Raw genomic sequence first — 12,861 nt, forward strand, 5'->3', positions numbered from 1 at the left:
AGCTGTAGAGTACTTGGCATGGAGTCTAGATATATAGAGTGACTGACATTTTTATAATTGTGTGAAAATCATTATTATTATTATTATTATTATTATTATTATTATTATTATTATTATTATTATTATTATTATTATTATTATTATGGATTTAGGTAGCGTGTGTCAGGAGACCAAGCACTCCCCAAGAACATTCCCTGCAGACCCTCTGGAGCACAATGCACGACAGAGTCTGGCTGACAACTTGCCTCCTGAGGATCTGCGGAGAATGTTTACTGGGCTGTGCCTGTTCACTAAGTTCTTAGTCTTTTGCTTTCCAATGGTATTTTATTTCCTGTTATTTTGCAACAGAAAGTTATACATGACTGAAGTATTTTTCATGGTAGAATGAGTAAAGCTGAGAGCTGTGCTTTGAAAGACCAGAATGTGCCTCTGTTTCTCATGCTGTTGATAGACTTTGTTTATACTTACACTCTTCAATCCAATTTTCATCTCTGAGGACTGCCTCCTCTCTTCTTCTGCTCATGTTGCACACTGAGGCCATGATGAGTGTTCTGCCTCAGCCTTACTTTACCTTGCCATAACATAAAAAAAAGTTGTCAGTTTGATCTATATTTTATATTTATGCTTGATGCAGCTTTCTTACTTATAAGCTTTATTTTCTTCTGGTTAGAAGTTAGATCAAACTTTTCATTATCCATCCCAGAGTAATAGGATGAACAGTAGTATAGGAAAGTTTTGTGTAACATCCTAGAGGTGTGTCAAGGGACAACTGGGAGGTCACTTTTTCCTCTTCAGCTTGAATCGGAACAGTGAATGTCTTGAAGCTTAAGAATGTGGTATGTGTTCATGTGCATCCTGCTGCTATGAAACTATGACCTTCTTTTTCCAGGGAGCATCTTGGTCAAGCATATGTATAATAGACAAATGAGAAATCTTTTCACTAATGTACTATGCTCAGCTTGAAGGTCCAAGGCTTCCAGGCACTTCATGTGTTGACAATTTCCATTACTAATACAGTGTCCTGGGTTCACTGAGTCTCCCTGAGCCCTGGACTCCCGTGGTGTGTTGGCCACAGACAGCACCAAAAACATGTACCCCGAATGGCACAGGATTTGTTGCCACTACACAACCACCTGGTCATATTGAACAGACATTCACCAGTTAGATAACTCCTTGATATTATTCACCTCACATACAGCCACTCATATAGTAATTCAGTTTTCATGTGAATGATTTGGAAAAGCTCCTCTACTTGATTTTGAAGTGAAGCAGCTTTCAAAATCACTTGTGTGAGTGACCAAATATATAGTATATAGTTACATAGAGGTGAACCCTCCTGTGAAGACATGAGGAGAGAAGACGCTCCTGCTCCTGAACTGAAGCTTTCCTACACTGTGTTCCTCTGGGTGTTATCACTTAGGGAGAAGGTTTAGTAACACATCAGAGTGTACAGAAACTCTTACTCTCCCTTCCTCCCTCTGCATGGGAGGGTTGGCATTTTCACATAATAAATGTGAACATAAAGAGATGGTTTCAAGGTGTGTCATGTATAGGAATGATGTGTACACTCCCTCCTTGTACATTTTTAACCAGTAATAATCCCTTCTCTAGCATAATATTTTTTTGTGCAAGATCACATATTTTCCCAGAGCTAATGCTTTGGTATATATGGAAGCTGGGAATGATTACTGCATAGTAAATCATGTCTTCTGTACAGTTATGATTCATTCATTAATTTCGATTTGAATTGCTCACTGTATCATTGCTTGAATTATATCAGAGTTAAGTTGAATTTATTTTTATGTGTTTTATCAGTTGTTCATTTTTAGTTTATTTTTGGTAACTTATATCACCATTTGTTTTCATTCAATCTTTCTGATTTACTGAAGGTAACACAAGCAACTATGTATCCACTGGTAGCCATCTTAACGTTCTCACTGTTTTGCTTTTCTTTTAAATCCACAGCCATAAGCAAGAATATTGTCCAGCCAGGCAAGTAAAGGTTAGACATTAGTGTATTATTAACATAGCTACTTCGCCCTCTAACCTCTGTCTCCCTCGATCACAGCCGGGCTCTAATCTCTTCTCCATCAACTTCTTCCGTCTGTTCCGTGTGATGCGTCTGGTCAAGCTGCTGTCCAAAGGAGAGGGCATCCGCACTCTCCTCTGGACCTTCATAAAGAGTTTCCAGGCACTGCCATACGTTGCGCTGCTCATCCTTCTCCTCTTCTTCATCTATGGGGTTGTGGGCATGCAGGTGAGCTGGGGACTCTGTGCTACCTACTTTCTGTCTTGGATTTGGTCCAAGTGGATCTTAACCTTAGCAAGAGGAATGTATTCTTAGTCTGTAGAACTTTCATTACTTAACCCAGTAGCAGCGACGGGCCAAATTTGTGGCTTTACCGAGTAGCAGCGACTGGCCAAATTTGTGCCATGATATAACCCCCAAAAATAGATGATACATAATCTGATCACAAATGCTTTGATATATATTATGAAATGGTTTGTGTGAGGGGTGATTTTTTCTCATTTTTCTCACTTGGAGGGACCATTAAGAAACATGATCCCCGCTGCTATTGGGTGAATAATGGCATTTTCTAGTCTCTTGCAAAAAAAATTCATTAAAAGTCTTTTGTAATCTTGTTAAGTATTTTACCTTCCATGTGAGCATCACAGGACATGTAAGTCTTAGAGAAAATTATTTGTTAAAATCACAATATTGCTTAAACTGGTTATGACTCTGATCATTCAGTGCCTTTCTGAACACTTTTACATTTTGACTAGTGGAATAGCATAATGCTTATATAAACTCTCTTAGAGGGATGCTAATCTCTTTGATTTTTCAGGTGTTTGGAAAGATTGCCTTGGACTTTGAGAACACTCAGATTCATCGGCACAACAATTTTCAGACCTTCTTCCAGGCGGTCATGGTGTTGTTCAGATCAGCAACAGGTGTGTTCAGCGCATGGCCAGCAGTCCGGGAAATGTCTTGCTCTAAGTAAAAGCTTACATAGAAAAAAAATATAAAATGACAAGAGATGAATACTCATTAGTTTAAATAAGAGTTTATATAGGTAGATTTAAATTTATGACCAAAGCTCTGGAAAGGAAAATTAGAAGTGCCCAAAGAGGTATGGAGAGTCCTATCACTGTATGAAACACTCAAAACGGATAAGAGAAAATAGATGTGGCAATGGTGAGAACACATATGTAGGGGAGAATACACTACGTGAGCAGAAGGTGATAGACTGGAAAATAACTGATAAAAAAGGACCCACTAGAGGCACAAGACAAATGGACGGAGGCATGTGGGAGAGGGCTGTGTCTTGCTGTGGAATGGTACAGGCTGATGATGTAAATTTTCTTGATTATGGCTCATGAAATTAATCTGGGATATAATTCAGGTGAGGCATGGCAAGAGATCATGTTGTCCTGCTTGCCACCTGATGCTGGTTGTGACCCTGCCTCTGAAGACTCGGCTGCCAAGACCTGTGGCTCCATGGTGGCCTACCCATACTTCATCTCATTTTACACCCTCTGCTCATTCCTGGTGAGTGTAGATTCTCCTTTTTTTTCCATGTCTTCTTTCCCCTCCCTCCATACGTCCTCTTCCTTCCATGCCTCTTCTCATCAAAAACTCTTACCCTCCTCCATTAGATAATACTTAATCTCTTTCTATGTTTTGCCCTTTTCTGGTGTGTCTAATTACTCTCCTTTTGTTTCTTTTTCTGTCTCTCCTTGCTTACACTTTTCATGTTCATTTCCTCCTTGCCTTCATGTGCTCCCTCATGTTTTTCCTAATTAAGATGCCATACATGTACACTCCCACATTTAACTCATTCCTAAAAATGTAGAAACATCATCTTTAATTGCTTTCTGTGTCTTTGTCTCATCACATCAGATCATCAATTTGTTTGTGGCCGTCATCATGGACAACTTTGACTACCTGACCCGTGATTGGTCCATTCTTGGGCCACACCACCTCGATGAGTTCATCACACTATGGTCAGAGTATGACCCAGATGCCAAGGGCCGCATTAAGCACCTTGATGTGGTCACTCTTCTCAGGAAAATCTCACCGCCGCTCGGCTTTGGAAAACTCTGTCCATATCGGGTGGCCTGTAAGGTAAAGCCTTGAGTTTTGCAAGTATCTGGTGCCTTGAATGTACTAAGGAAATAATTGTCTTCTTCTTCTTCTTCTTCTTCTTGTTTAATGTTCTTATTTTCCCTAATGGGGTTGGATAGATCAGTGTTGTCCAAACTGGGGTCCGCGTACCCCTCGGGGTACGCAGCATAGATCAAAGGGGTACGTGAAAAGACGATGAACACACACACACACACACACACAGCAGAAACTTCCCATGTTCTATGAAGGAAAAGAGAGAGGGAGGGACGGTTGGTTACCTAGGAAGGACGCGTTTTTAATGCAGTATGCGTAAATATAATGTAATGTAATGCAAATATGATATATATAATTGACTTTAGTCAGCCATAGGGGGTTCGTAACAGTGGGAGAATGTAATAAAGGGTACAATAGGCGAAAAAGTTTGGACAGCACTGGGATAGATTAAATAATAGTTTGTCACCTTGAAAGTCTTATGCTCCAGAGTTATGCAGACTTTAGCATATCATATCTTTTCTTCTTATTATTTTCTGATCCTCGATTTATGTAGATTCTATTAAAAGGCAAAACTTGTTTTAGTATAAAGTCCTATGCTGAAGTTCATTTAGTCTTGCCTCCCTTCTATATTTATCACTTTCTTTATATCAACCTTATCACCATTCATCTCTGACTCTGACTCATGCACTCACCCTTTACAGCGACTAGTGGCTATGAATATGCCACTCAACACTGATGGGACAGTAATGTTCAATGCCACGCTGTTTGCGCTGGTCAGAACATCACTAAGAATCAAGACGGAGGGAAACATTGATGATGCCAATGAGGAGCTGCGAGCCGTCATCAAAAAGATCTGGAAGCGCACCAACCCCAAGCTGCTCGACCAAGTGGTGCCACCTGTGGGAGGTGAGGTCTGAGGGAAGAGTTATGGGTTTTATGGGATCATAAAAAAATAGTTTTAGGACAAATTTGTCTCTTAAGAGGATGCTATTGTAAATATACCATCTCTCTTGTGTGCCTGTGTGGTGTAGTGGCCTAGCTATGATTCCTGGGGCTGGGAGCCAGTCCCAGCCCTGGAAGTCAGCCGCAGCCCACCCAGCTCTTCATCCTCCTTTTTTGTTGGTTGACAAATGTGTAAACCTAAGGAAGGTAAACTGTGGTAATTTAAGATGTCACACTTGCCCTGTGTTCCCAGGTACTGGGTTCTTAAACAACACAGGCTTGTGGCCAGTAAGATGGAGAAGAACACTGAGGCCATGTGCAGCTTAGCATATGCCCCAAACTTTATCTTTCCTTACATATGTTGATGACGTATATTTATTAGCAATATATAAGCACTTTTATTAAAATCAGCAAGTATTTTGTGCATATATGTATACTCTTTTCATTAGTTATGAGTAGCAGTGCATGACCTTCCCTCAAAGTTAATAGAAAAATAAACAAAACAGAAAAGTAATGCCAGTCTCATCTCAACAGTGGAGGATGACGTCACAGTTGGGAAGTTTTATGCAACTTTCCTCATCCAAGATTACTTCAGAAGATTCAAGAAGAAAAAGCAAGAGATAAAGGAGCAGAGTGACAAAGATGCCTCCAACACAGTCACTCTGCAGGCCGGTGAGTTGGGACACATGCCCATGAACAAGAAATGTGTATATCCTGCTGGAGTTTCACTGAGAATATTTAACACACATTTTAGTTCACTCGTTGAAATAAAGAAATATCAGAATTGTCACGTGTTCGCAACTTCTTGTCTTTGTTTTGTGGTTTCCGTAAGTTATATTTGTTGCTTCAGAACAATGGTGATTAGTACTTTTTATTAGGCTCTGTGGAAGGACTAATGTAGTTTAATAATGGAAGAATTACATAACATTTTGTAGGCCTTGTTTAAACTATTTATACAAAGAATAGAGTAGTAGAAGTAGTAGAATAAATCAAGTGAAGTAATTACTCTTCTTCATGCTCACCTCTCTCTCACAACCAGGTTTGAGGACGTTGCACGAAGCTGGACCTGAGCTTAAGCGTGCCATCTCGGGTAACCTTGATGAGATGCGTGATGACGACATTCCCACGCATAGGGTAAGACAACCTTCCTGTCCTTTCCTCTCCTGGCTATCATGGCATTGCTGGTGTGTTCCCTGGCTTTGAGGGATTGCCAAAAGTTACTATGGTATGACGGATGAGACCTTTGTTACATTTTTGTTTCCTTTTGATCTGTTTTCCTTAACAGACTTGTTCTTGAGTCAAGTTAATTCTCACAAAGTCTACAATGGGAAAGGTGATTTACCCATAGCAATTTTAATATCCCTGTGAAGGTATTATAATATTATTTAACAGTACTTAAAGACCTTGTTAATCTGAATTTTACTGGTCTAAAATCCTCAAAGTCTGAATTATTGAAGGCAAGAAACAGTAATCTGATATTACTTTGTCTACATGTACATGTTGAGGGTGATTGGCCTGCCTCTGATAGTTTGATAAATTTGCTGATCCCAAAAAGGCGTTGGTCCAGTAATTCGGATTAACAGAATCTTACTGTATAAGATTGTTAAGCTTTTTAACAGTGAGCTTTTGTAATACTATTTTCCCTCAGTGTAGGTTTTCATCAGAAAGACTATGAGAACACTTTTAGGTTGTATCAGTATGGTGTACTGAAAGACAGCATTCACAACACCATAATTGATTAGGAAAGCAGAGTTGAACTTTTAATTTCATTTAGTGTTTCTTTTATACCGTGCATAATAATGTCTTCACGGCAGTTGATAATGTTTATCACATTTTTTTTCTAATATAAAACTAATAATACCAACAACGTTAAATTAGTTTTAGGTTTGTCAGGGCAAGTTTCTTTATGTGTACAGCTCAACAAATGAAAAACAGGTACTTCTACATCATGCATATTCTTGAGGAAGAACACGGCAGCAGCTGAGGGTGAGATGGAGCAGCACACCCTTGTGTCAGCCCCTCTCCTCCACTAACACGGCTCAGATAGATTTTATAGAGGCTTTCAGTCCTTGCTTAGATCGGTACTCTCTCCCAAGGCTGCCCTTACATTAGTTCTGGCACACAAAGTTTTCAGCCCAATTCATTATCATTCACTGGATCGTTTTTAGGCTTTTCAAAAATACTGTTTCTGATTTCTTAAATCATATGTTTAATATTTCATATTGAGTTTTTTGCATTTTAATAATTTAACTAAAGTATATCCACATGAATTAAGTATTATTTATGTTAAAATCTTGAAACATTGGAAACTTAGCATGCAATGAGACTATAAGATTTTGGGCTGTGGACAAGCTTTGCACCATTGATCTGCATCCTGAGAATGTGGAATGGTTAGCTGCTAGCTGCTCTACAGGAGATATGAAGCTACCTATCAGACCCCAGTGCAAAATATATTTTATTTGCTACATACTTATGAGCTTAAGAAATGGTGAGACAACACTGAGCTTCTATGCAAAAATACCTGAGCAGATTTTGATTGCAAGTGTGAATTTAAAGACCATAATATCAGGGATGCTTTTGAAACCTGACATGATTAACTGTTTTCCTCTGAGGCTGCCAATTAAGGTTTCTAATGATTAACTGTGTTCTCTTAATTTTAAATTTGACAGTTAAAAGTTCATCCCCTCCCCCCAAGGCCGAGTCAGAGCCAGGAGCTTGGGGAGTGTCCCTTTGGACTCCTAAATGATCTGATAGTATGTCTGCAATCTAGTTATAAAAAAGAGGCTCATATATTATACAGTACCTTTGTACTGGCATCATAGAATGAGTCCAAACTTATGATTTATACTATCATATTCCCTTGGACGAGGCACTAGCCACAAGATATGTGCTTCATATTGTGCACTGTACATTTGCACTCTGAAGAATGGTGAAGTAGCAACAACATATGATGCATTTTAAAATCTTTTCTTCTCTCTCAAACTAAAGCTCTCAAACTCCTGTGCTCTCTTGACATTTTATTAAAGATTCCCTTGTCCAGTCTCTGCATCACCCCTGCCCACAGTGCAGTAAGCTAGCACCGTCCCACCTCTTCCTTCCTTCCTCATGGCACATTTAACAGTAACCTCCCACTGATGGTTTTCTAGCGTAACCACTCCTTGTTCGGATCCGTCTGGTCTTCTATGAGAGTCAAAGGTCTGCAGCGAACCCGGTCGCTCCGTGTCAACTCTGGTCAGCACTCCAAGGTGAGCTCACATGTGCTCCCCGACAGCCCAGCAGTGCTCGGGGAACTCGGGGAACATCTAAAGGGAAAAAAAATTACAGCAGTGTATCAAAGACGTCCGTAGAATTTAGATTAGAAATGAATGCATTGCTCTCCCTCTCCCCTCTACTGTGCAGTTTGATATTTCTTCTGAGGAATTTTCTTTTGGTTAAAACTGGCAAAGTTCAGGCCCTTGAGTTATGTCATGGGTATGTCCCTCTGATGTACTGCCAGTGGTATCTGCTCATCACTCTACACATTGGACCTCAGAACCGAGAGCCCCAAAATAAGGTAGTGACTAATACTGCTCTTCAGTGAGTTATCCTGCCACCCAAAACTTATTAAACAATTCCTTCAAATGAAGATGTTACAGCCATTGCTTTTGCTCAAATAAGTTTCTTTCTGGAAAATTTGAATTGTCATAACATACCCCCCAATTTGCCTTCATGTAATTTACTAAGCTTAGGCATGGGCTGTAACAGTAGTGGTTTTATTTTGTTAATGAACTTAAACTAATACCATCCACAAGACATCTGCATGTATCCCTGAAAAAAAAAAACCCAGCCCCATTCCCTGAGTCCCTGCTGTGTGCCTGAAAGACATGCCATAAAGAGACTGGTTCAAGGGAGACCGCTAATGTAGGAAATCTCTGTATTGTCCCCATAGTGTTGGGCTTCCCAGGTTTGCTGTAGTTTAGTGTACTAAATCACCATAAAAATCTAAAACTAGATCAGGTTCAAATGTTAATGTAGCTTATGCATGTTATGGCAAATTGCTATATTTTGTACTGTATTTCAAATAATTTTGTGTTTGGATGCTATTTTAGGCATGAGGGCAAGTCATAGTTAGTAATATTTTCAACTTGGATATTTATTACTTTGTACAATATTACTATTCTATTTATTGCTACTAATTTATGAATTCTCTTCCACAGAAACTTTATATCTCTATATATGTTTGTATATATATATATATATAGGTTTGTATATATATATATATATATATATATATATATATATATATATATATATATATATATATATTTTTTTTTTTTTTTTTTTTTTTTTTTAGTGGCATTAGTTATATGGTTTAATGTACATAATGTTCTTCCAGAATGAAATAATGTCAATCATTTATTGTTATCTCATCTCCTGATAGATCATTTGGGTGCACTATTTTATATTTTAGTGAGGCGAGTAGGATACAGGAATGTTTGGGTCAGAGAAAGCAGACAGTGTGAATGTTTAGTGTGAAAAATGGAAAGTAACAAGCTATTTACTTTACTATTTACCAAAAAATATCATGGTGCAGACCCACACCATAAAGTGTTATCAACATACATTCTTGATAAATACAGTGCATGTAAAAATCACTGCTGAAATATGTGCTTACTTAGGATGAGACCACAGGCAGAGTCAAAGGTGAGGATGTAATGTCATCCGTGTGTTGGATGTGGAGCAGAGATATAGTGGAAGAAGAGGGATGGAAGGCTTGTGGATGCATTGTCTGTAGCTGTTACTGACTCCCACAAAATAATGACACATAAATAGTGGGGCAAACTAAGATTCTTACTTCAGGGAATAGAATAAGCTACTGTTAAGTTACATTCACCAGCATAAAGAACCTTGTCCTCTGTCATGAAAATGCTGCATCTAACTGTTCATCTTGCAGACGGGTAATATCTTGCACCCGGTAATTCTGAAGGTCAACAACCAAATTATGAACATGGTGAGGCCAGCGGTGAGGTGGAATGGTTGTTTCTTTGACTAGCTAGCACTCACACCTGCCAGGGAACTTTGAGGGAGACTTACTGAAAAGTGATGGATGCCCAACACTGAAATCACACAACTTTTTTTTTTTTTTTTTTTTTTTTTTTTTCAGTAAAGAATAAAGCTTCTGGATTACGTTTCCCCCAAGGTTATTTCTAATGAAAATAACAAAAGAAACTTACTGATGTCGTATACTAATCAATTTTTTTTCTAAAGATGTTCCACATGTAGACTTCCATAGCCCTTTTACACTTCTGAAAACTAATGTATTTACAGTATTTGATTTTCTGGATGTTTTAATGTGTGAGTTGCAGACTCTTTTCTTAAATCAACAACCAGTATAGGCACTAAAATCTTGACTAACTATTCTTCAGTCAACATGTCAGGACTCTGGCAGCACTGGTCCCCTCAGACCACATCAGACTACTAATCTGGCCCATCTAGGGGGTGTAGGTAGTGGAGAGACCCTCAACCTATACACACAGTACAGCTGTTGTTTAGTTTGTGTGTTTTGGAGTGCTCCTCTCTCTTATCAAACCTTACCAGTGTTTCTTGTTTGGTTTAGTAATCGTTAAAAAATGAGCATGAATTATGATATTGCTTGAGAATAACACTGACTCATACCAGACAGCTCTAATTTTTCTGTTTACAATAAAGGCAACACTTTTAGACATGAAGAGAACATTGTACATTTTCCAGTGAATAAGAAGAAATGATAATCAAATATATATTTTACGCAAGTGGACTATAAACTTTGGTACTTTGTCAAAGCCACAGCCGTATCTCTGTCTCAAGTCACTCATATCAGGCATACCACATTCCTTTACATTCACTGGATTGAAAAATTATCTATGAATAGTATGAAATTATAAATGTTCAGTTCCCACGTTTCCCTAATTCTCTCAGCTACCCTTCATCACGGCATTCCCCAATATGACCTCAGTACAGTACAGCGACAACATGAAAAACACCTCTCCTCTCTCCCACATTCTAACAGTGGAGTTCTGGCACTGTAGGAAGTTACATCTGTTCCTTGGTATCCACAGATTTCCCCAACCAACTCCCTCTCTTACTCCCCGGCTCACTCCAACGAGAAGACGGCGCTCAACCACACCCTCCACAGGCCGCCAACCCCCCTCGAGAGGTCAGTGATGCATTTGTGCTGCAAGGCTTGCGGGTTAAGGGCTTGCAAGATTATTTTATTGCTGCAGATTTTTTTCTTTCTCTTTTTCACACTCCCTCTTTTTTTCTTTTCTTTGTTCTCTTTTCTCTCCCTTTTTTCTCTTTTCTGTTTTTCTTTTTTTCCTTTCTCTTTTCTCTTTTTTTCTTTTCTCTCTCTCTCTCTCTCTCTCTCTCTCTCTCTCTCTCTCTCTCACTCTCTCTCTCTCTCTCTCTCTCTCTCTCTCTCTCTCTCTCTCTCTCTCTCTCTCTCTCTCTCTCTCTCTCTCTCTCTCTCTCTCTCTCTCTCTCTCTCTCTCTCTCTTCTGTTTGGTATGTTCTTCTTCATAATCTTGTGTGTGCTTTCTTTTAGCTTTGTTTTAGTTGCCTTTCCCTTCTATTGAATTTGAAATTTTTTTCAGTGCTCCAAGACATATAGTTTATTTATTTATTTATTTTTTGCTTGTGTGTGTGAGTGTGTGTGTGTGTGTGTGTGTGTGTGTGTGTGTGTGTCTGCATCTGTGCATATCTGTGTGCAGCTCAGATGCATGTCTGTGTGCATGGTTCATGACATGTGGCAGTTTATTGGTAAATGTGGCTGGTGGATGGAAAATTCCCCTGGAATGTATAATGCAGGTAATTTATGATATCTTATTAATTTCTTAAAAAGTTTGGCATAGTTTAAGTATTGGCACCATGCAGGCTGCTCCCAAGAATAAGGTAGGTTGTCAACAGAGGCTGCAGTATTTGATTTCTTGCTTTTATGCTTATTCCCATTATAATCAAGTGCAGTCCAAGTTTTTTGGTGTTTCTGAACAAAATATTATTTGTACCAGAATTTTTTTTTACATCAGGTAAAGGTAGTGTTGTTTCTTTCACTCACACATTGTAGATTTTATACCACCTTGATTCAACAGCGCACCTTATAAACTTTGTATCTTTTCCAATTTACTAACTGAATTTCCAATGTGATTGCCTACCAGCTGTTCATTTGTAATGTACTTCTATTTTCTGCTATAACAAACTAATGACCCACTGGACTAATTCCTTCATAACTTTTGGTAATATGTCACCTGGTATCTGTGCCTCAGACACTAATAGTGCAAAGTGGCTGACAGCGTGCTCTCTGACATCCAAAACTTGTTGCTAAATACCTGTACACCCACCACACACTCATGCACTCAATGTTAATTCTTGTGTATTTACTCTAAACTCAAGAATGCTTGGTGTTCAGTCCTCTGCATCTACTTGATAACTTGTGGGTTGGCTGTGACAAGTCAGGCATCTTCCAGCTGAGGTGCTCACCCTTTTTACCCACCAAACAGACAGTCAGTTTTTGTTTGGTGATGCAACAATGGGCAAAGAGCACTATGTTGGTGATGTCACTACAATGTACTTGTGATGCCCCCTTACAATATTTTGCCTCAGGACACACTGTAAACTCCCGTGCACCTCCAGTAATTCCTGTGCACTTTGTGTTCACTCTTCCTTTTACTCATGATGTCTATCAAACAGTTGCCTCAAAACTTGAAATGTATAACATAAATACATTTGGTTCCTAGCACTTGTCTGTCAGTGGATGGTGGTGTACAAGGCAACTAAACACACAT

The 12,861-nt window shown here is 39.0% G+C and overlaps 1 protein-coding gene across 37 annotated transcripts in view; it reads left to right on the top strand.

Moving 5' to 3' along the window:
• The window catches only part of LOC126980361 (muscle calcium channel subunit alpha-1-like), a 261,653-nt gene that overhangs the window by 238,704 nt on the left and 10,088 nt on the right, over positions 1-12,861 (top strand). For 34 of the 37 annotated variants that reach the window (XM_050830186.1, XM_050830184.1, XM_050830154.1 and 31 more), the window contains 10 exons: positions 2,069-2,257; positions 2,847-2,952; positions 3,405-3,550; positions 3,902-4,126; positions 4,822-5,026; positions 5,597-5,734; positions 6,102-6,196; positions 8,209-8,307; positions 9,996-10,052; positions 11,140-11,237. In XM_050830186.1, the coding sequence (XP_050686143.1) occupies positions 2,069-2,257; positions 2,847-2,952; positions 3,405-3,550; positions 3,902-4,126; positions 4,822-5,026; positions 5,597-5,734; positions 6,102-6,196; positions 8,209-8,307; positions 9,996-10,052; positions 11,140-11,237 (1,358 nt within the window). The remainder of the gene's footprint in view (positions 1-2,068; positions 2,258-2,846; positions 2,953-3,404; positions 3,551-3,901; positions 4,127-4,821; positions 5,027-5,596; positions 5,735-6,101; positions 6,197-8,208; positions 8,308-9,995; positions 10,053-11,139; positions 11,238-12,861) is intronic. The other 3 variants (XM_050830161.1, XM_050830188.1, XM_050830166.1) reach the window with 2 other exon arrangements.

This window comes from Eriocheir sinensis, chromosome 44, assembly GCF_024679095.1.
Source record: "Eriocheir sinensis breed Jianghai 21 chromosome 44, ASM2467909v1, whole genome shotgun sequence".
NCBI classification, from domain to species: domain Eukaryota; kingdom Metazoa; phylum Arthropoda; class Malacostraca; order Decapoda; family Varunidae; genus Eriocheir; species Eriocheir sinensis.